Here is a 24,533-nt window from a genome sequence, read left to right as displayed (position 1 = left end):
TTCTGTCCTTCTACATGCACAACAGGTATGATCATACACCACTGGTGGGCGCTTATATAGGAATATATACACACACACAAATAATTGAGGGCAATTTCATAATCTTTCAAAACTATAAATATCCATATCCTTTGATCTAGCATTTGCTAACATTTCTACTTCTGCAAATTTATGACATTGGCACAAGATATGCACATATAGGATATTTATTGTAGTATAAATCTGTTGAAGCAAAAAGAAAAAAATTGAGAAGGAAACAAACCAAAAATCTTGTAATAGGGTAATGATTTAATAAAAGTATGATACAGCCATGTAAAGACATATGCAGCTACTGAAAAGAATAAGCTGCCTGAAAGGGAAAAAGGTTCAAGATACAATGCTAAAAGGGAAAAGAAGTTTTAAAACAATCAGTGATTTTTTTAAAAACTTGCCAAAAATATATTATGTGAATGATAATGATGATGATGTGGTATCTGTGTGCATGTGTGTAGAAGAAACTGGTGAAATATCTTTGGAGGATGAGATTATAGGAGATTTGCTCTCCTTGTTATCTACTTCAGTAATGTTTGAATTTTTCCTATAATGAAGAAATTCTTTTAATAACCAAAATATTTAAAAAGTCACTTTTAAAAAGTCAAGTCTACAAATACAAGAAAATAAATTACTTACGGTTGTCATAAATTGGGTTAGAGACCAGAGGAGGTAGAGCAGTTGTCAAATTACCATGTTCATCAGGGAGGAAAACTTGAAAACATAATCTCACCACATTGAGGTCGCAATCTTCAATATCAAGCAGCTGTTGTTCAGGGACTGAACAGTACATTTTTTTTTTAAGAATATATAACAGTCACATAGAACTAAAATGTTGCTAAGTCATCCTCCCTGCCCAATATAGCCAATAACCTTGAGTAGCAACCAAATCTGCACTAACAAAAATAGAATGGTGCACAATCTCAAGACTGCCTTTTATCCTTTTCATCATATAGTCACTATTCAACATACTTAAGGTATGGCCATGGTCAGGAAGTAACTAGCCCTGTCATCTGAAATTTAGAGCAGAATCCCAGATTGACATTAATCAAATTTTTACAAAAATTGCTGCAGGTTATACACAGCCGAGAATAGGAATTCATGCATTAATTCAACATATATGTATCTAGCCCAGTCATGTGTTAAGGACTCTGTAAATTATCTCCAAATTCTTTATAAGAATGACTTCATTTTACAGATGAGGAACTGATTTTAAAGAAATGCAATCACTTGTACAAAGCTACACAGCTAAGAAGTGGTAGAGTAGGAATTCAAACTCAGGCAACTGAATCCAGAGCCTATGCTCTTAAACAGTGAACTCTATTAGAAAATTTTACATATATTTTGCATAAAAATGACATACAAGGGAATATCTACTAAAATTTAGATCAATATGTTAGGGATTAAATACCAAGAGGATACTAGATGAGGCAAGGTAGTTTCCATAAGAAATTTTATGTGCAAACTAAGTTTGTTAAAAAAAAAAAAACTATAGCAAGAAAATTTTATAGTTCTGAAAAAAAATTTTAAAAACATTCTTTATAACAGAATATAATATAATGACAGTTTATTAAACTGCTCTTTAAAAGAAATCCAGTGTCAGAGGAAAACATTACTGCCTTTACAAATACTAAAGTGTAGCAATCACACAACTAGCATATCCATATTTTTTAAAAGTGTGAAATACACATATTAAATTATTTAAAAACCTTTATTTTTCAAGAAGCACTAAAATTTGAAATACAAATTTTGAACACAGTTAAAACCCAAGTTCTTAGTCTTACAGGCAATAACTAATGAAAATGACAAAGTAATTTTGACTGATTTTATTTAAAATACACTCACAGTCTTAGTAGCTATCACAACATTAAAAATTATTCCGTTATCAGCATTCTTAAGCCTAGCATCTGAAAGAGACTACAAAACCAAAAAGCAACTAAAAGGTCAAATATTTTGAAATAAACACCTGTACCACAGCAGCATACTCTACTGGCACAATTATGTAGGCAATGAGGTATAACTCTTCAAAATCATTTTTTTTATAGCATTGTAAATTTAGAGTTTAAGACATTAATGTTTCTCAACTCCAAAGATGAGTAATCAATACACAAAAAGATAAATTAATAAAGTGCTCTGACAAGTTTAAAAACAAACCTATGTGAACAGATAAACAAACTGTGGCAGCCAGAGAATTAAAAAAAAAAAACAAAAACAAAAAACCCAAACTATGGATATATACACCAACACGGATGTATTTCAAAAACATGATGTGATAAAAAGGAACTGGATATAAAATATATACCATATGCTTCCATTTATATGAAATTCTAGAAAAGATTAATTGATGGCAACAGAAAGCAAATTAACAGTTGACTAGGGCCAGAGGAGGAAGAGGGAATTGACTGGGGAGTGGGTCAAGGAAATTTTGGAGGAGTAGTTAGTGGTGGTAGTGGAAATACTCCTTACTTTGTATGGTGGTGTTATATATATCTGGGTAGATCCTACTGTATATAAATGAGGCCTCAAGAAAAGTTTATTTAAAATCTTTTAAAATAGTACATAAAAGAAAAATAAACTGGGTAATAAACCAGGACTGGGAATGAAGATGTATTTATTATAAATCACAATATCACAGAAACCCAGAGAGGTGAGTTCAGAATAAGAGAACTTGTTTTTCCAGATACAGCCTGCCAATTTTGTAAAAGGTGGCTAAGAGGATGAGAAATTGAGATGAACTCTCAAAAGACTGTAGGTGAAAAATAAAGGAGTTCAGGGTCTGCTAAAGATGGAGGATCTGATAAACGCCTGGTGCTCTGACTGGGGCTCTGGAGGAGCTGTACCCTAGGAGTGAGGGTGAACTGGATGGAAAGATAGCAGACCTCACAGTGATGAAAGCCCAGCTTCAGACGACCTAAATCATTCACTGATACTAGATGATGCGGGATTGCTGTGAGACCAGCCACCGACCAAAAGAAAGTCTTCTGAAGGGAGGTAACAGCCTAGAACTAAAAATTTTTCATATAGGATGACTGGTATTCTATTTTAAATAAGCAGGCATAGAGGAGACAAAGCAATTTCTTTAAAAGAAAAGAAATATAACAGACTACAGAAACAGACCAGAAAGGTTCCAAATAAAGAAGTTTTCAGACACATTATTTAAAATACCTATACTTAATATATTTAAGGAGATGAAAACAATATTGAGAATTCAGTAGAGTACTTGGAACTATTAGAAAAGGAACCAAACAAAATTCTAGAACTGAAAAATACAGTAAACTGAAATTTAAAACATCAAATTTATCAACTGTTTTATAGAAAACATTTTGTGTCCTGTCTTTCTACATGCCACGGACTAAAATCTATTTACCAGTGTTCTATACGAAGAATTTTCTAAAGTGTTGATTTGCATTAAAGCCTCTGATTCATTTGAAAGCTGATTTTATTTTTAATATGGCAAGAAATAGGGAAACCAACTTAAATAACCATTTTTTCCAGCTTCACTTACCAAGTATTTCCTCCCTTTCTCTTGAACTGACATGCTACCACTGTTACATACAAAAGTCTCATATTTTCACAAGTCTGTTTCTGTGCTCTCAGTTTTACTCCACTGGCCAATCTGTCTATTGTTACCCCAACACTTGGGGTATTAACCTCTTAATTAGTACTTCTTCATAGGAAACCCTAATATCTGATAAGGTCAGTTTCTCATCTTCTATAAAGTATCCTCCTTTTCCTGTTCAGAAACATCTTATCATACTTAATGATATCTTAATGATAATCTTGTTGGGAGCCTGGAATTTCACTGAACCTGGGTATCAGCTTGGGGGAAAAACCCATCTTTAAGGATAATATTGATATTAGAGAACATGATATACCTCTCCATTTATTTAGGTGTTCTCTATTAGCACATAATAAAATTTTATAATTTTCCCTAAAGAAATCTTAATCATCATTTCTTACATCTGTTGCTATGTATTTTATATTTTGACAATATTTCCTTTATTTGCTGATGTATAAAAAAGCAACTGGCTTTTGTACATTAATTTTGTACGTTACATGCATTCACACTTTTAAACTTATTTTAATAATTTGTATATCCTTTTGAATTTTCACTATAAATACAGCTTCCAGTAATTACAGTTTTATCTCCTCATTTTCAATCAGGTCTCAGTGCACTAGCTACAATCTCCACTACAATGTTGAATAAAAGTGGCAAGAATACACATCCTTTTCTCATTCCTAATTTCAAAGTGAATGCTTCTAAATGTTTCCTACACTTAGCATAATGCTTGCTGTAGGCTTTTTAATATATACATATCATTCTATAATACGAAATACCTCATATTATTCTGCACTGTGAAAAATGGTACTCAGTTGCAAAATCTAGCAAAAGAAAGCATGAGACCAATCAAATTCTCTTAATTTTTTCTTAAACTAGTTTAAAATTTCCCTTTACACTTGATGAAAATGATACATACACGGTAACAACTATTCTCCCTAATTGATCTTTAGAAATAAATGTTACTCCTTAGTCCTAAGAGTAGCATATATGTAGTAAGAATTTCATTTTTATCTGAAAAAACAGTATAATTTATTTCCTTTGGAAGTAGGGATTAAATTTTTTATACCAATTACAATACCTACTAGCTCAAGAGAGCTAACACAGTGGACTAGGTGGCAGAGATGCATATAGAAGACAGTCCCCACCTTTCAGAGTCTCACGATTTAGTGAGGGAGAAACATGTAAATAAGGTATAGCAAACTGTATTAGAAATATGTACAGCACTTTGAGAAAACATAAAATATGTTGCTGTCAGAGAAGGTCACAGAAAGGTTAAAGAAGTGACCCTTCAATTTGAGGGATGAGCAGAAAGAATTCACCAGGTAGATTAAAGCATTTCACACAAGGGAACTGCAAGTATAATAACATATAAAAAATATGGCTCTTCTAACATGGCAAAAACAGAGCATGCATGCTTGCACTCAGTGTTGGGGAAGGAGGGACTGAGAGCTGACAGAGAGGATGAAAGCTGGAGATGATGCTGGGATGGAAAACAAGGATCAGATTATGAAGGACTATGAATGCCATGCTTGAGAAACTGAATCTATCAAGTATATCAGTTGCCCAAAGTGTGGTCTATGGATCACCTGCGTTAGAATCAACTAGAGCAGAGATTTTTGAACTGTAGTTTGGGACCCACTGATCATAAAATTAATTTACTGGGTTAGACATGCATTTTCTTAAAAAAAAAAAAAAACAAATGAAAAGGAATTGAATAGAGAGTATATTGCACCTAGTAAGAATATTTTTTATCTATGTGTATCGGTGCGCATCTGTGTGTTCTGAGCAGAGAAATAAAATCTATTTCCTACTGTGAGTTGCGGGCAAGAAACATGGATCTAGACAAAGGCTTCTTAAAATGCAGAGTCCAAGGCCCTGCACCAATCTATCAAATTAGTGAAAATGTGACCTGGAATCTACATTTTTAACAAGTATTAAGGGATTCCTATGCGCACTCAAATTGAGAATCACAGCTGAAGATTATTTGGAGCTACTGAAGGATAATAAGGAGAGTTCTGAAATGATTCAAACTGATTTTAGAAGAATGTGTTTGGATGCAGAGTACAAACACTGTCAGGAGGATGATCAAGAACAGAGGCAGGAACACAAGTTTAGAGGCTATCAACAATGGTCCAGGCTAAAATGATGAAGCTGACATTCCTACAACGGTAGTGAGAAGAGTGGAGAAGACTGATTGCGACATGGTCAGGGTAGGTGGCCAAAGCAGTTTTTCTGGAATAGTAAAGGGTTCAAGAGGAATAGTGGAAGAGACGGTAGGAAAGGTATGTTGGAGCTACATGACTTTCAATTCAGGGCCATTTACTTTTTAAACTATTGAAGGAGCTACTGCAACTTTTTAATCACAATAATATGTTCTAAGATTATTCTAATGGTGGGGAGGGAGTTAACACAACTCAAATTATGAGATAAGTTCCTAAATTAGGAAGACAGCAAAAGGACTAGGGGAAGGAATGAATGTTAAAAACAAACAAACAACTAAACACAAAACATAAATACCGTGAATAATCAACTGGCAGGATCGTTCTCTCCCCAAATCTATATTTAACTGGGCAGCACAGCAGAGATAGGACCATGAGCCTGGAAGCCAGGCTACCTTTTAAGTCCTAGCTCCATCAGGTATTATTTCCTTGGGATTAATTTTCAAAAGTAGAAAATTTCTGGGTCAAGAGTATGCTCATTTAAAATTCTTTTTTTAAAAAATATTTTTTGAAAGAGTGATTGATTGATTGATTGATTGATTGGTGGGGGGAGGTATTTAGGTTTATTTATTTCTTTATTTTCAGAGGAGGTACTGGGGATTGAACCCAGGACCTCATGTATGCTAAGCATGAGCTCTACCACGTGACCTATACCTTCCTCTCCTCATTTAAAATTCTGATTCATAGCTAAAGTAAAAGAACAACTTTTAAAGAGGTCATCAAATCTAGATGTAGTATGAAACAGGAATAATGTATTATAAAATAGGGAGATTATAAATAATATCTACTGTTTATTATTTTTTGTTTGTCAAGGAGTAAATGTTAAGTACTTTATGTATACTATTTTATTTAATCATTATAACATTGCTTTACAGAACAGAAAACCAAAGCTTTGGTTACATAACTTTCCCAAGTCAGGTAGCACATATAAGTGGCAGAGCTGGAATCCAAATCCACATCTCCTGATTAAAGTGGACAAGGCATTAAAAAGGAAGGTGTAGGAGGAAAAAGGCACATAGGCCATCTATGGAAGTTTGGGGGTTTTTTTAGTTTGTTTTTGTTTTTACCAACCCAGAACAAGACATGGTATTAATAACATACACTCATGTGGCACTTATAATAGCTCCTGGTACATAATAAATGCTTTACATGTTGTTACTTCTTTTAATTCTTGTAACAACTTAGGAGGTAGGTACTATCATTATCTCCACTTTTATAAATAAGGAAATGAAGGCACAGAAAAATTAAGGAAATAATCACACAAGAGCTCACAGTATAAAAATAATTATAAAAAATAAAGCTTTTTTAGTAAAACAAGAATAACTTAAATGTTTATTAATAGATGACTAGATAAATTACAATCTACCCAAACCATAGAATACTCTGTTCAATACCCAAAGTATGCATATTTAAGTAGTTGCAGATGACTTTACAAAAGAGACTACCATCGTGTAGGATGCCAGCATTCAGCCTGGTAGTCATTTTTCTATTCAAACAATATGGCCCCTTGCCTATTCTGTAGCAACTGTGGCACAACTTCCAGGTGCTAACACCAGGTGGTTTCATCCCCAACAAAACCCACTGGACAGTAAATATCTAGCCATAACACAAATGCACTATGCAAATATTTTATATAGCTTCTACTATTTCTATACTACTTCCACACTGGGATTAATTTAAGTTTCACCGCTGAATATGCCCTTGAGTTAAACGCACCCCAATACCTTATATCCATAGTGCCTATTCAACATTCGGTAAGGGGTATGTGTGTATCGTCTGCTGGAGCGGCAAAAGGAAGGCCACGTTCAAAGACAATCTGAATATTTTTGAGGTTTTCTTACAGAAAACAATGACACTCTTTACTGATAGTAGAAAGCCTTGTCTCTGTAAGAACTGATTTTCAACACTAAAAGATTTTAAATATACTTGATTCCTCAGATACAGGTAGAAGACAACAAGTATATAAGTGAACACAGAACTTAAGACAACTTTTAAAACATAGGTTCAAGATACAAATAGAAATCACAAGTAAGACAATATCCAAATAATAGAAACAATTATATCAAATATACTTACCATTGAAAGGATTGATTCCTGCTCTTATTCTTGAAATAATAGCTTCTTTGACTTCCTTTTTTTTTACACATCGGATACCCAAATTTTGAAAACTAGAAGGAAAACACAGAACTTTCAAACTATGTTATGGTTAAACACAAGCATATATAAATGAGATTTTACTGAAGAATATTATAAAAATCAAGCATATATCCAACACTGAAGAGTCATCAATTTACATCATATTATAAAAATGTGAGGATAAAAAAGTGGGGTTATATTTTTTAAGAGAACTGGTAAAGTAGTATATACCACTTTTACATACAGTCTTTTACAATTACATCTTACTAATATGTCTATGTCAAATATACTGAAGTAGACAAAGATTAATAGGAAACTGACACAAAAAAGCTAAAATTCACCTCAAATCAGTAAAATCTGTATATTTGATAATGTAAAGCAACAGTTGGAAAAGATGCCCACAGGCTGACACCTACAGGTATGGTTTTGCTGAGCTCATAAAAGGGTTAACATTTTAAAAAAATGTGCACAGACAACCAACATTTAAAAATCAGATAACTACATATAAACATCTAGATTTCTGGCTTCTCTAGAACATTTTAAGGTCTAACAACAGTAGACTGACACAGAAACACCTGACTAGAGCTGAGCACCTGTGGCCCCATTTATGCAGGGCTCTCCAGTTTGCTACAGTGCCTGCTAGCCCTCGGCATCTGAACCTCTCCACTCCGTGGACATCTGATTTTTTTTTTTTTTTTTAACTTCAAATGACTTCACTGTTAGTAGCAGTGGGATATGTTTTATGCCATATCATATGAAGTAATAGTAATTATTCATCACCAGAAAGCATTGAAATATATATATATATTTTCATTAGAAAGATGTTTAATGGTAACAATAATATTTAACACAAGTTTCAAAATGTCATTTATGGAAAATTTCTTAACAGCTACAAATATTACAAATTTGCATATGTGTAGTACAGATGATGGTGGGGGGAACTCCCCTACCACCACCAGCATACTTGTTCCCACATGGAAAAACCATGACATCATTAAAGTTGGGTGGGTGTGAATAAGGAAGCAAAACTTGGTTATAATAACATTACTCTCTCTTCAAACTTCATATGGACGTTCTCAACAGGAGGCTGCTTGCCCTGTTTACCCTCATGTTATGCTCTTCACCTTCACCACGCTTGTGACTTTGTTAGCACCTAAATTATCTTTAATATTTCCTTCCTCTGCTTCCAGTAATTAAAAAACAAACCTTGAACTCGTAATTTTTTCTTGAAATCCTGAAACTACAACCCTCCTCAAAAGTATTCCACTTGTCTGAAAGATTCTTAGCTTGGTTCTTACTTTTTTCCTTGACAAAAGATTTTAAAGAATTCTTCATTTTAATATATTTATATTCTACATGATTTTGTCTCATCTGAAAAACCATATTTGACTGCTAGTCACACAATATTAGAAATAGCAGGGATTTCTGAAATTCTGACATGAGGAAACCATGGATCATATCGAGATTATTTGGGGTTCTTACTATGTACCAAAAACTCTGGAAAGTACTAGGAATACACAATCCCTCCTCTCATGAAGTCTAATGTAGGGGTTGGCACAATATAGTCCATGGATTAGATCTCGCCTACCACTGGTTTTTGTAAATAAAGTTTTACTGGAACACAAACTGATCTGTTTGCATATTGCCTCTGGGTGCTGTCGTGTTACAATAGCAGAGCTGAGGCACCAGAGACCACTGGGCCTGCAAAGCCTAAAATACTTACTATCCAGACCTTCACAGAAAAAGTTTGCTGATCTCTAGTCTAGTGAAACAGATAGATACTAAGTAATCACACACAAAAATGCTAAACTGAAACCATGATACGTTTTATAAAGGAGATATACATGATGTCACAGGAGCCTATGATGGGAGACAGTTGATCAATTAGTGTGTCGGTGATAGAGGTCACTGAGAGAAGTGGAAAGACACAAGACCTATTTAGGAGGTGCCTATCAGTGACTTTAATGTGTACACTTGTGTGTGTGGGGGTGTCAAGGATGACACCTTTGGCACTTTTACAGCAACCACTAAGATAAGGTACATTGAAAGACCAGTTTTGAGAAGAAAGAGATATGATCAGGGTAATATCATGGTTTGGGGCATATTCAATTTGAGGTGCTTTTGAAATATTTAAGGGACTATGTCAAAGAGGCCATCAGACTTATTACCATTCCCCACTGAAAGGTACTAGGGATCCTTAGAAAAAACTGATGATTTCAAGGCTGGGGCAAGAAAAGTACAAGTAAGTCTTGAACACTTTGCTGTGTCAGAAAGTAAAGAGGTGTTCAAAGAAAGATGAGGACACATCAGGACACAGGAAACAGTCTGAGGGGGCTTATACTGGTCAAATTTGGGTCAATTTGAAAATTAAAATAAGATTGCTAGTAGTGGACTAGCATTCAGTTATAACAAACTGAATATAAGAATCCACTGGTCTATATAGTGGTAATTTTTCAAATTGGGTAGGGAAAAGATGGGAGTTTTTCTTTACAAAGAATATCAACAATGGGAAAAACTAATATCACATCTCCTGAAGCGATTATTTTGAGAACAATACAGCATTACCTCTGCAGATTCCTTGTCTTCTTTCATGTTAAGGTGAAAATACAACCCATGCTATTCATAGTAACATGGATATGATCATAAGCAACCATTGAGACTAGCCCACACTGAACAACAATCTTCAAAACAAATAACCTTAACTCTTCAAAAATGTGAACATCATGAAAGACCAAAAAACGCCAGGAAACTGTTCTAAATTGAAGAAGACTAAATAAGCATGACACCTAAAAATAGTATGTGCTCCTTAACAGAATCCTGAATTGAAGGGAGAGAGGACAGCCACAATGGGCATTACTGGACATGAGTAAGGCAGTCCAAAAATTAAACTGCCCGTAACCAAGATCGAGAAGGAACAGCCAGAAAAGTTAAAGAAGGAAAATAGGAGAGTTTGTTCTCACAAAATCAGAAATCAAGGAATAAGAGTATTTTAAGAAAGGAGTGGTCTACAACGTAAAATGCTGTTGGAAGGTCAAATAATATAAACAGGAAGTATTTCTTGCCAAGTTTGTATAACTAGATATTTCATGTTTTGTGTTATTATTGAAAGAGGAATATTTCAAAAGTGCATTTTCTAAATGGTTACTATTAGTATTTAAGGAGGCTACTAATTTTTTCTTGTTGCATTTAGTTTCATTTTGCCTCAAAAGCAATACATGTTCACCACAAAAAATGAACTATAAAATAAAAACAAGTTAAAAGAATATAAAACCCCACAATTCTTCCCACCCAGAGACAACTACTATCAACACCTTAGTGTTCATATTACCATATACAGGTACACATTTATTTTTTTAAAAAATTAGTTATCACACATTGTTTTAAAGCCTACTTTATTTACCTAAATGTTGGGAATATCTTTTAATACAAAGACACATTTACAATGTTATATTCAAGGCTACACAGAAATACACTGAATGGATGTAACAGTTTATTTAATTAATCCCCTTTTGTTTATTATTTGGATTGCTTCTAACTTTTTCCATTACAAACAGAGTTTCCATGAACACCATTATAGCTAAGTGTCTGAACATGCTTAATTAGAAATTATTTCCTCAGGATAAATTCCGAGAAGTAGAATTGCTAGTTCAACAGATAGTCATATTTTTCAGGCTTCTGCTAGGTAGCTGTTAAAGGGCCTACCAGAAAAATTTTATTAAGTTATACTCTCACCAATATGATGAACAGACCCACCCAGCAGCCTCACCAACATAAAGTGTTACTTTTTTTTTAATCTTAACTGTTGTTAAGAATTGTTGTTTATAACTGCCCTTTTCAAATAATAATTCCAGTTTTCCAGTTGATCTTCTCACATCTGGTAATTTTTAAGTTAACCGTTAACAAAAAGATAGAGTAAAAATTCATGAAAGAAAACCTTTCATAAGTTGCTCAAAGAACGAAAATCACAGTATAAAATAAGTTTATGTTTACTTTCAGTAACAATAAAGAAGTATTCCTGCTACAGTCAGGGGCTGCATCTACTAATAAAGAATGAAAGCATAGTGCTAATGCAAATAGTAAGAAAATTTAAATGTTTACTAAATAGAAGTACGATGAGGAATTCATTTATTCTGTTAAAAAATAACAGATGTACATGGATAGAAAACAAGAGCATCTTATGCTTATCCTACTCCTGAAAATGTCTGTGACTGTGTACTTACAACAAAGGTCTGCGTTCTTGTCCAAATTCTGCTTCATAGTAGCCATCTCTGCAGTCTTTTCCTACTAAATCATGAGGATGAGGTTTATATGGGTCGTTCTTTGTTACTAATGTAATTCTCACTTTTCCTTTTCCATAATAGTTCATAATCTGAAAAGGGGGTAAATCAAATATATGATCCACAGATATATCACATTAAGAACTGATCTACTAAATGAGAGTTCAATTTATATAATATAGTTAGCGCTGGATAAAGTCCAATTGACTGGCAACTGCAGTTTGGATGAAACTTTCCAGAGAATACCTGCAGAGAAGAATTTACCTCTCAGTTCCTTGGCATATTATCTTCTGTCCTAATTTCAATCAGTCATATCATCTGGTTCTGCTTATTTTAAAACAAGAAAAATTATACCAAAATATTTTCACAGAGCATGAGGAAATATTAAGATGTTGAATCACAGAATGCCATGCTCTTATATTCATAGCTATACCATAAACATCCCTTGAAAGTATATATTTAAGCCACTTTGGAAATGATACCACATCAATATGATCATTTTACTTAATATGTGACATTTCATTTCACAAAAATATTTGTTAATCAATAAGCATATCTCAAGTGTTCACTGTACAATAGGCAGTAAGTCCAGTTAAGGTTTGCAAAATTAAGTTTTCACACAGTAAGTACATCTAGAACACAGAGAATGAAGAAAAGGGTTAAACACAGGAGAGGGGGAAGGACATCCTGAGCACGTGGGGAGAAGCCAATGTTTAGTTTGGAAGCTAGCAAGTTTGCAAGCACAAAGCAGGGAATGTAAAAACCAGCATACAAGGGAGTGAGGTAACTAAGCAAGAATGGGTGGCTTTGCAGATAAAAGGGCATTAAAATCCATAATTTTGATTTTAAACTTAATTTGAACAGTAACCAGAAAGTACTCATAGCCTTTCTGAGTAAGAGAGAAGGTAACAACTTAAAAGTATAAGGTAGGCTGATGGAAAACTCAAGCTGTAAAGTTGGTTAGAACCTATTGGAATGGTAGGGATACAGATCTTAAAAATATTAAAGAAAATGCATAAAATATGCTGAATTATGGAGAAGAGTTGAAAATCGCTCCTTTTTATTAGCATCTCTCCCATTTTAACATTTAAATAAAAAGACTTGTATAACTCAAATCCATATTGCTGCCAAAACATGTAATAAAAGTCAGGAATTCAGTATGTAATTTTGCCACTGGCTTTTTCTATAACTTAGCATTTCCTTTAAGTTCAACAGAATAAACTTTGTAAATAATCCAGTAACAAAATGATAAATTAAGATCTGTTGATGAAAGAATAAATAACACTTTTCAAAATCCATTCTGCCATTAAGGTTTTAAATTGGCATTTAAAGAATAAAAAAACTCATTAAAAATCGGATGAAATATATTATATAAATATAGTATATGTTATAAATAAAGCATACTACGGAAGTCATTTTGGATCAAAAACTACTTTCAAAATTTATGCTAATATGAAAAAACTGTATTTAAAAAAGTGACAATATTTCAAATCAGTCAACGCAACCCAGGGTATCAGGGATAGGCAATAAAGGTAAGAGGAAAAAAAAAAGACAAAAATATTCCCTTTCTCCATAGCACACAGATTAGCCAACTGATTGTAGGAGAACTCTAATTGAGTTCCCAAATGTATGTTTTTCATCTACAGAACAATTTTGCTCACCCCTGGAAGAAGAGAATGCTTTTTCCTCATTAGCTTTTGGTTCCATGAAAGACATCATTTTCCAAAAGCTGTCAATGTACACTAAGCACTAAAGAATCACTCTAGTTAGATGAATATACAAACAACGTATAACTATCTGCAGGGATGAAGAGCCCATACTATTTTTAAGAAACGTCCCTAGAGATCTATCCAATACAGATCAATTAAAAAGAAAAAAAAAAAAAGGAGGAGAGAAGCCAGTGGAGATGACTATGAAGAAGCTGCATATTTAAGGTAACTGCTGGAGCTATACTAAGAAGCAACTAAGAGATAACACAGGAGAATGGTCTATTACCTGGATGGATGGGTATGTTCGGTTGTTGTCTGTGCTGTGCTCCCCTGGAATGCTGCCTGCTGATCGTCCTTCACATTTGTATCGAAAACGCATTCCTCTTTGCCTGGGTTGTTCAATTATCTCAATATATGGGTTATATCCACCTGAAAATTTTAAAAGGGGGGGGGAAGGTGAGATTAAGATAGAAATAATAATGAATTTTAACTTTTTTTCCCAAAACAGTAGACTAAAAAATTTTCCCTTTAATATTAAGTAACAAAGTTGCAATGTAATGATTCAAGACTGGGTGTAAAGACACTTCTCTCTCCCATTCAAATTGAGCTCCCATACAATGTAAACACAAATCATTCAAATCATATTTACTGTTTAGTATTTTATCATTTAATATCTATAACTAACATCAGTGTAAAGTTCTGCAATAACCACTTCAGAGATATACACTTTTGACATGAGACCAAGCAGAAGGGTTTTCCCCAAGATTCCCCCAAAAGGCTCAAGAAGATAGTCTTCAGAAATACAATACTATACTCCAAAAGTGACTTTCCTTGATTTTACATTAGATTCTTAGCAATGGACTACAAGACTATTTGTCGAAAATGAAAATGTATTTAAATCCTTGCAGAAGAAAATGTTAAGTTTTTTATATTTCCATTGGTATCTTAGACTTATACATAATACACCAAAACAAGTTCCAGAAGGGTCTACAGGCTCAAAAGAAGCCAGTCAGTTCCATCTAAACCTCTTTGAAAGTAAATGACAAAATGGAGGAAAAGAAAAAAATTATTTACTTATAACAAATATAATTCAAAATATGCACCTTTAGAAGGAACTACTGATACACACAATATAAATAAATACCAAAGTAATAATGCTGAGTAAAAGAAGCCAGACCAAAAGAGCACATACTGTATGATTCCATTTATATAAAATTCTAGAATATGTAAACTAATCTATCATGAAAGAAAGCAGATCACTGGCTGCCTAAGAATAGGGGTGTGGAGTGGGTGGGGAACTTTGAGGGATGAAGGACATGTTAATTACCTTGAATGTGGTGATGATCCCAAAATTGTATACATATGTCTAAAGTTGTAAAATTGCACACTTTAAACACGTGCAATTTATTGTAGATTAATTATATGTCAATAAAGCTAAAATGTATGTATCTTTACCCCCTTTTATTATCCAAATCATGGAAATGACAATTCAATAAAGACACTCAAGTGTGCTTACAAGTAAGGTACTTAGTAAAGTGTCTATTTCAGAGGTATGAAGATATCTTCCACTAAAATATAAAAACAAAAATACCTTCCTCAATCAGTTTAGTGATTTCTAAATTCCCACATTTAGATATCCATTTCTTTGACTAAAGGCTTATCCTCTGTTAGAATGCAAGCAAATCTTCAGAAAGGCTAACACAAGCGGGTCTTATCAGTGAAATATGGGGAAGAGGCCTTTTTGAGTCCTACCCAGCCAATCTTAACAGTGAAAACCCTGGAAATGTTACTATATCTCTTAAGTCCCCTACTGTATAAAATGGGGATAATAATAATAGCACCTACTTCATAGGGTTATTGTGAGGACTAGAGATAACGTATGTTAGGTTCTTATCAAGTGTCAGGCATATAACAAATATTCAGTAAATGGTGTCTATTATTATTTCAGATGCTTTCTTGAAATCAGTGATTTATAATTATCACCATAAATGGTATTAACAACTGCTACTTTCAAGGATCTCACAGAACAGGGGGGCAAACAATAGAAATTGTTACAGAGGGAACGAACAAAAACAAAATTTTGTTTATGCTAACATAATTCTGCATAAAATGATAGTAAGTGCAAAAGAGTCAGAAATGTCTAATTATGTCAAAGGAAGAGAGTTAATGAAGCAAAAAGGTAGGGAGATAGGAAGGGGAAGGGAGAAAGGCAGGCATTCTAAAGAAAGGGAAGACTGTGTGGGAAAGGTGTGGTGGCACAGAGGAAAAGAGCTGAAGAATCACACTACAGCTCCAGTGGAAGTGGAGTACATTTCCATCCTTAGAAAGAGAACCGAAAGTCAGTACATTTGGGGATCTTGATTTCATTCTATGAGTGACAGAATCAAAGAATGGTTTTATGCAGAGGAATTACATGATCAGATTGACATTTTAGAGTAAGTGTTCTGGTGGCAGTGGACAGATTAAAAAGAAAGGAGAAAATAAAGTGATCAGTTTAGAAGCTGTTACGGTAATGGGGGCAATGATGAGGGTAGGTCTGAAATTAGGTAGTGATAATAGGAATGAAGGATTATTTAAAACATAAAATTGATAGTACTTGGTGACGAAGTGAACATCAGAGTTAAGAGAAAGTAGAGAACTATTGATGGTTCCATGCTTTCTACTTTGGGTTATTAAGTAGAGTATTATTGGTATCTTTAATTTTATTGTTTGGGTTTGTTTTATTCTTGTTTTTGAATTTACTACCTATTTGTTTATTCAAAAGACAAAGAGCTAAGGAATACTGACATTGACCTAATCAAGTTCATAATATTTATTTCAATTTTACTGAAAAACGTAAGGCATGCAGATGAGTATTTCAATTTCACACCCTTATATACCCTTGTATATTTCAAATAACCAAATTCACATTTCAGTTTCAAATATTTCACATCCTTAAATATCCTTGTAGGAGTATTTAAAAGAAAGTACATTTTCCTCTCAATACGAAGTTCAAAATACTCAACAGTAATTTTTAAGTGATGTATTAAATAGGTTAACGTGGTTGAATTAAAGGTCAAATAAATCCCTGCCCACTGCTTATTTAATGTCTTTGTGGGAAGTTGATATAGAATGACATCATTAATGGTAAGTGGCTAACTCTTGGGGGAGGAGTGTGAATAAAAGTGCTGGACTCATAGTGAGCATTCAAATTATTTCATTGGTTATACAACACTTCCTTACACTAGAAAGTGTGTTTATGAAAAAAGTCTCTAGATAAGAAAATAGAAAAGTAGTTACTGAAAGATTAAATAAAACTTTTTGAAAAAGATTTTTAAATTTGAAAAATGATAAATATTAGTTATATAACATCAAGTGCTTAAAAACTCTTGAACTCTATTCTTCCTACTGTAAAAGCTCTTTATTGGTAAAAAGTCAACCAAGTAACAAGAGTCTATTGTAAGAGCCTCCATTCTCCCAGCTGGAAATAATCTTCCCCTCCTCTAAACCACCATACTAAATTCACTACACCTCTGTACTCCTCACCCATTCATATTCTAATTTCTTTACCCATATTTATGATTTTAAAGAATTTGCCAGCTGTAAATCATTCGTATCATGCATCAGAACAATGTACCAGTTACTTCCTTCCTCAGTACCCTGTTTTAAAGTGCCATTCTTTCTGAAGATAAAAAGTGGTGAATTACAGTCATCTATGGAGTCGAAGATGGTAAAATGTAAATCAGGGAATTGTAGGGAAAATGAGTATTGTTAACTTAGATTATCTCGAATCACTACAGTTTGGAAAATCATAGAAATATCTTCAAAATTGGTTTTAAAGAAGTTGATTACTGTACTTTTCTTAAACCAACATTATGCAATATTTTTTAACAGTATTCCTATATTTTTAACAGTATTGTAAAATGCTAATATAGACCAGAGTAACATTAAAAATACAGTCAAAATGTCTGCAAGATCTATTTATGTTTTCATTTGCACTGAGGCAAAAAAGAGTGTTATCTGAGTTTTTAAGATTTAAAAAAGTACATTGAAATGAAAGTTAAGAAATTGATTATCAATTGTCAGAAATAGGCATATAGCTAGCACTGGGAATCACAATTAGAAAAAATGTTATTTATAGTAATTACAGTGTTGTTTTAAAGCACTTTTATATACATTTCTCACTTGATCCTCTTAACTTTAAACTTCATAAAAACAGGACAGAATTATCCCATTTTACATTAATAAAACTTCAAAATTACATGAAGTTATAAGAAAAAGAAATTATGAAAAACATTAGCAAATATGACAGGTTGGATTTCAGGGGTCAAATTCAAAGAACAACAAGCATTAAAGCTGCTGGGGATAAAGTCACAATAACTGATACAGCAAATAAGTTAAAATAAGTGCAACTTAGTTTAAGAAGATAATGCATCTTGGTAGAGGCAAGTGAGTATGTAGAGCCAATGAAATTCCTGGAACAGAGTTCATACTGGGGGTATATATCAGAATCACCTAGGTAGCTCTTTCAAAAAACATACATGTCCTGACCCCACCCGAGATTTGCTGAAAACAAACAGAAATCCATCTAAAGCCCAGACATGTTTCTGAAAAAAGACTTCCAAGAAATTCCAGCACACTCCTGGTTAAGAACCATTGCTCTAAAACATAACGTAGTGGAAACAACAATGCACATATTTAGAGAAGCAATCCAAAAATTCATGTAAAGGATGGGCCAGGGTGATGGATAAACTAGGTAGAGAAATTCTGACTACTTGTAACTCCCACTCTAAAAAACTTATCCAAATGCAAGCAAGAGAAAAACTCATTATTATAAAGATAACCTTCAACTGCACTGGTTTATTTAAAACAAATCTTTTACAAAGTTAACATTTTAACCATCATCAGTAATACTTCTTACAACACAGTAAGCCAATGTGTCAACACCTCAGTTTTGAATAACTGACTGGAGACTTCATCTCCCTCACTGAAGTTCTGGGTAACAGAGTGCCTGGGACCTAAAGGAGCAAATGGAGCTAGCATATACTTTTCCAAGTATCACCTCTACTCACTTTGCAGGAAAAGAAAGTATCTTTCTTCTCTCCTCAAACCTAGGAACCCCATTGAATTATGGTGATGATCTTCTTTAACTTAAGATACAGGTGAGTTTTTCCATTTCTTCCTAATTATGATCAAAATTTAGAGTTACCATTTCCTACATAGATAGAATTGCATCCAATTAAAAAAGGGGCAAGAAAACTTAAGCCTATTCCCATAAGGACAGAAAAAGACTACCATAGAAGGCTCAAAAGAAATCAAACGAAGGATAAGTTACATCAGTAAAGTTAGCAAAGGACACATGGTTTATCCATGAAGCAATTTTTTATTTACTTTTTTTTTCCAGAATGCTTACTATTATTTAAGTGGACAAAGAAGACCGCCTCCAAACATCACTCAGATTCTACTCCCCTAGTTTAAATATACACAAAATAATTCTAAATTGTTTAAAAGTAAATGGGCATTCTTACATATTCCTGATATATTTTCTACCTAGCATCTAGTCTAATTTTTATAGATGTTAAGGTTCCATAAAATTCCAGAATCATCAGGATACTTAAACAATGCTCAGGTGCCAAGTGTTTCTAGTAGCTCCTGTTTTCTAGAGGCCTGAGTCCCAAAACTGTCTCAGTACAGAAGAAAACTAACATTTATGGGCATGCATTATCTCATTTGCTCCTAACAAGACTCTGCAGTGGTTATTCCCATTTTTGTATCACAGAGTGGCAGAACTGAAATAAAAACCAACCCAGGTCCATCATGGGCTAAGGTCCAGGTTTATTCGAATATATCAGGCTGACTCTCTCAACTGGGTCTTAAGAATCCAAGTAAGAGAATTTACAGATGAGTATTTGACTATGTATGCACCACAAAGTAAATAAAAAATGTAAAAAAATTCTGGCAATAGAAATTTTACTGGTAGAGATTCCACTGTGGTTGGGAGGGTGTGGTGGAGGAATAAGCCTCAAAAAAAAAATGTTTACATTCAGGGTGAAAAAAGTAGAGAAACCAAATTAAAAACAGATGGCAGGGCCAAATCATCTGTCTTAAGGCCACCAGATTTAAAACTAAAAATCACCCGATGCTCATTTAAATATGAATTAAATTAATTTTTTAGTATAAGTATATCGAACGCAATTATTTGAGTCATATGCCTACAAACACAATCATCTGCAGAGAACACTGATGAAAGATGGAACAAAAGAAAATTCTCAGTCCCTTAAATTGTATTTGAGAACGATACCACACACACCTCAGAGGTTCCTAATTCTGATTCATCATCTGATTCCTCCCCAGGCAATTCACTCACTCATTCCCTTCACTCTGTATCACCTTAATTCTTTCATACCACTGTCATCTCTACATTTTCATGTGTTGCACTTCTGAAACAGCCTTCATGTTTATGTGTTTAGTCTTTTACTTAAAAAAATAATTCATTGCTTTAGCTATCAATTCCAGCTTCCAGCTCTATCATTAAAGATGAAGTTGTATCCTACTTTTACTGATTTTCCCCCTTACTCCAGAGAAATAGTTCTTTTGAAATTTACACTACAGAGTTGATGAGTAGTGCATTTACAAAAACAATTTCTTCATGTACTTCCTATTACATGACATAGCAGAACTTTACTAAAGAAAACTAAACATACTATATGTAAAATAGATAAGGAACACAGATTTATTGTATAGCACAGGGAATTATACCCAATATCTTGCAACAAACTATAATGGGATATAATCTGCAAAAAAACACAAATCATTCATTGTAAATTGACTACACCTCAATACAAAACAAGAATTAAAAAAAAGAATCACTTTGCTGTGCACATGAAACTAGCACAATATTGTAAATCAGCTATATACGTCAATAAAAAATAATTTTTTAAAAACTGTGACTAAAAATAAATTATCTAGATTTTAAAACGTAGTTTACCAAAGACAGTACTATTTATTAGCAAACAGAGCTATATGCACACAAGAACATTCGTACTTTCTATTGGATCAATGAGAAGCTTAAATTCAGACAAAAATAAGCCAATTTTAGTTACATCAAGCAGAATAGAATAAATACATAAGAGCAACGATTGCCTAACTATACATACCTTGAATGGGACTGGGAACATTTTTCTTAATGCCTATTTTAATTGTGTCAAAAGACTAGAATCAAGGTATAATTTTTTTTAAAACAAAAAAAACAGCTTAATAGAACCTGAACTGTGAAATCTAAATAATCTGAAAGTTTAACTGAACAAAATTTAGAATCATACACACATTAAAGCCCCAATTATTAATGGCACTTATATAATTTTATTTATGAGATTATAATCTGTTACTTTTGTGTTACACAGATCACATATTCAACTACACACACCTATTTATATATGACATCGGGTGAGAAATGAAGAAACAGTCTTAAATGCTTCGTAATCAAAAATACTACAGACTGTAAATTAAACAATGATAAATTAAGCAAAAGTTTGTTTTCTGTTACTCTTTTAGTTAAATTACTGTTTCAAACAGGATGAGAGTTCATAATTTAGTGAATCTTTTTCTCTAAGGTCTTAACAAGTGATTAAAGAAAGTACACTAAGCTTCCTTTTAAAATTTTTTACTTAGCTGTTTTCACACAACCAAATTACAATTTAAACAATGTGTTTTATTTTAAACAGTACCATTTTAATGTAACTCCAAAAAAGGCCAAAAAAAATTGCCCTATAACTTGCCACTCTTAAAATTTTTTCCCCTTCAATTTAGGGAATCAATTTTCACAGAAGCATAAAACATAGGGTCATTAAACAAATGTAAATTTATCACATTTTAAAATGATGTGGGTCTTAACAATACTCTCTGTACAAATGGCTAACTCTTTTCTTTCTCTTTTGAGAGAATAAGACGTATTACATTCATGTCGTATCAAAGTCTGGTTAAATTGCCAGCAGGCTGAGTTTTTTTTACTTAAAATACTGGCCATTCTTTAACTTTCACACAAAATCTTTCTGGTAACCAATAAATTAACCAAATACTTCAAGTCATCTTAGCACTTTTAATCTAAACATGCTTTGAATTTACGAATTTACAAGATTATCTGAAAGTATGGGGTCACTGAAGTGGGTAAAGAGAAAGTTGAAATATTTTAAACTACACTTGTATTCTCACATGAAAACCACAGACAAACTGAAATCAAATGTCATGTGAACCACCCCAATTTCCTTTTCAGCCTACAGCAGTAGCTACAGCTTTGTTCTGCTCAACCCTTTAAAAAAAAAAAAAGTCCTTTATGCTCTCTACTTCCTCTTCTCTGCTAGTCATCAGCCGTCTACCGAGGGTCACTGTACCCGCGAGTAGGGAGGATGCCGGTCAAGCATAAACAAGCCTCCATCTTCAACCTCCTAGCTCGGAGTTAATGCACATTTTTAGGTCTCCCTACCTGTGCTCACGCAGCTCCCTCTGCCGGGAAAGCGCCGCAAGGAGCCTTGCCAGACCAGAAGAGGTCCCACTCGCAAGCAGTCTACTCGATTTACTTCCCTTAGGCTACCGGCTGACCCAACCTGTGGCTGGTTAGCAGGTCCCTCCCTTACCCTTTAAAGCATTTCTTGGGAAACTGGTCTCCCCCAAAGTAAGACAATCAGGCATTTATTGACTAAAAATAAATATTCACCTAAGTGATATAAAGTTGTTTTCATTCCTATCCGTATTTTAAAGTACGGGTATTCTAAAAATCTTCTTTCCCCCTTCCATCCAACAAAGGAAAACAAAACTCGACTTCTGTTCCATAAACTAGAAAGTTCGCACTTTACAGTAAAAGTTATCTGCTTTGTTGAAGCAACGTTTCCACTTATGATCTGTTAAAACAGCACTGGTAATTTTCAAAGCCGCACCGCCTTTTGTGCAACTGTCAGCAGACCAGCGATCGCCTCTTGGCAACTGATGAAATTAAGAAAGATAGACCTCTCCTGAGGTCGGAAGGTTCCTCATTCCTGTTCTAAAACGTAAAGCCACCATTTCAATATAAGTCAATTTTCAAATACGGGAACGCTTCGTCTGCCTTTATTTTTATTCTTACTACTTCTCTAATCCTAAAACCAAGTCGTCGGGAAGTTCTAAGGTTCCGGCTATTATAATAGCATCAAATTACAGAGCGTGACTTTGATTTCGCACGCAAACCCTGAACCAGGTCACTTTTTAATAAGGCTGACAATTTGCCAGAGGCGATTTTAAGGACAGAATGCGCAACAACCAAAACTGAGCCCCCGAAACCCTGAGCAGCAAGACCCCAGGACGAGCGCCTTGCCTCCCCGCGTCGGGCCCGGCCCGCGCCCCGGCCCTCGGTAGCCCGCGCCGGGAACACTCACCGGAGGCCATGGCTCCGCTCACCGCGCCGCACCGTTCCAAGCGTCCGGACCGGAGGCCGCCGCAGGCAGTCAGCCCGTCAGTCAGTCCGGTGGCCGAGGAACCTCTGCTGGCAGAACCCCCAGGCTCCCTGACCACCCCGGCGCCTCCTCTTCCTCCTTCCCGCCCTCCTCTGGCTTTGCGGCTCACACCTTCCCACCCGCTTAACTCTCGCGCTTCGGTCACCCGGCGTCGCCCGTCCAGGCTGCTGGAACCAGGGGCAGGGGGCGGAGCGCCGCGACGGCAAAGCGAAGGCCTGCCTGAGAGGCGAGCAGCCTGGCGGGAGCGGAATTTCCCGCGGCTGACGTAGGCCTCTCACCACCGCCTTCCCCAGGGCAGGGGCGGGGGCGGGGCGGGGGCGGGGCGGGGGCGGGGCGTCCCGCGACCTGCGCGCGTGCGTCGACCCTCGGAGGCCCGCGTTCCGCCCTGCTCGTACCAGAGCCCCGCCCCCGCTCCCGCCCCCTCCCCCACAGCCGCTGCTGGCGTGGGACCCCGTGTGGGAAGCGGGAGTGCGGAATCTTCGGGAACACTGGGAGCCCGGAGGTAACGGCTGTGAGCGGGCAAAAGCCGCCGGCTCGGGAGAAATCCCCCTCCTCCAGGATGTTCTTGAGCGCGTGGCTTAAAGTTCAGGAGCTGTGGGAGGGTGCGGTGACGTGGAGAGGGCCGGCAGCTCGCGAACACTTGAGGGCGGGCCAGGCGGTGAAGTGGGGCCGGCCGTCCGGGCCTGGGGGTAACGACGGCCGGGGTTTTCGATGGGTGGTTCCCCCTCTTCCCGATTTCGCACATGCAAATAAATCTCCGCCTCCGCCCCGGCGGGCGGCGCAGCGCGGGCGTACCGGAGCGCCCTCGAGAGGAAGTGCTGAAGCTGCTGTAGCCTGTACGCGCTTGTAATTCATGTATTTGCATATGGGGACCCCCGCGGTCTGTTCTCTCCCTTTGCATCTAAATTACGAGGGCTCCGTTAACGTACTTTGCCTACTAAAACTTTTTAAACTTGTAAGGTCAACAGTGCGAGTTCGTTGCCTCATTACTCTGCTTGAGATTAATGAAGTGGACACTGCCTTGGGATTTAAGAGATGCCCACAAGAAAAGGACGGTTGGAACGAACGTATAATATGTTAAAGGAGTCCAGTATAACTTTGTTTCCTTCATGTGTAAAGACTCTCAGGTGTCAGAT

The 24,533-nt window shown here is 35.4% G+C and overlaps 1 protein-coding gene and 1 long non-coding RNA gene across 9 annotated transcripts in view; one reads left to right on the top strand and one right to left on the bottom strand.

Annotated features, from left to right (window-relative positions):
* Positions 1 to 23,596, bottom strand: part of REL (REL proto-oncogene, NF-kB subunit) — a 28,157-nt gene extending 4,561 nt beyond the window's left edge. Inside the window, exons 1-5 of one of the 3 annotated variants that reach the window (XM_032497608.1) lie at positions 23,320 to 23,596; positions 14,220 to 14,362; positions 12,168 to 12,316; positions 7,888 to 7,979; positions 670 to 810 (exon numbers count right to left, since the gene is read on the bottom strand). In XM_032497608.1, the coding sequence (XP_032353499.1) occupies positions 670 to 810; positions 7,888 to 7,979; positions 12,168 to 12,316; positions 14,220 to 14,362; positions 23,320 to 23,329 (535 nt within the window). In that variant the 5' untranslated portion in view covers positions 23,330 to 23,596. The remainder of the gene's footprint in view (positions 1 to 669; positions 811 to 7,887; positions 7,980 to 12,167; positions 12,317 to 14,219; positions 14,363 to 23,319) is intronic. The other 2 variants (XM_032497609.1, XM_032497607.1) reach the window with 2 other exon arrangements.
* A 154-nt stretch (positions 23,597 to 23,750) lies between these two features.
* The window catches only part of LOC106730475, a 69,496-nt gene continuing 68,713 nt past the window's right edge, over positions 23,751 to 24,533 (top strand). For 3 of the 6 annotated variants that reach the window (XR_004326353.1, XR_004326351.1, XR_004326352.1), the window contains exon 1: positions 23,756 to 23,899. This is a non-coding gene — a long non-coding RNA (uncharacterized LOC106730475). Of the gene's footprint in view, positions 23,900 to 24,533 lie in introns of all 6 variants that reach the window. The other 3 variants (XR_004326355.1, XR_004326356.1, XR_004326354.1) reach the window with 3 other exon arrangements.

The sequence above is a fragment of the Camelus ferus genome, chromosome 15 (genome assembly GCF_009834535.1).
Source record: "Camelus ferus isolate YT-003-E chromosome 15, BCGSAC_Cfer_1.0, whole genome shotgun sequence".
Taxonomy (NCBI): domain Eukaryota; kingdom Metazoa; phylum Chordata; class Mammalia; order Artiodactyla; family Camelidae; genus Camelus; species Camelus ferus.
The sequence above is the reverse complement of the archived record's forward strand: the minus strand, read 5'-3'. Positions and strand labels throughout refer to the sequence as shown.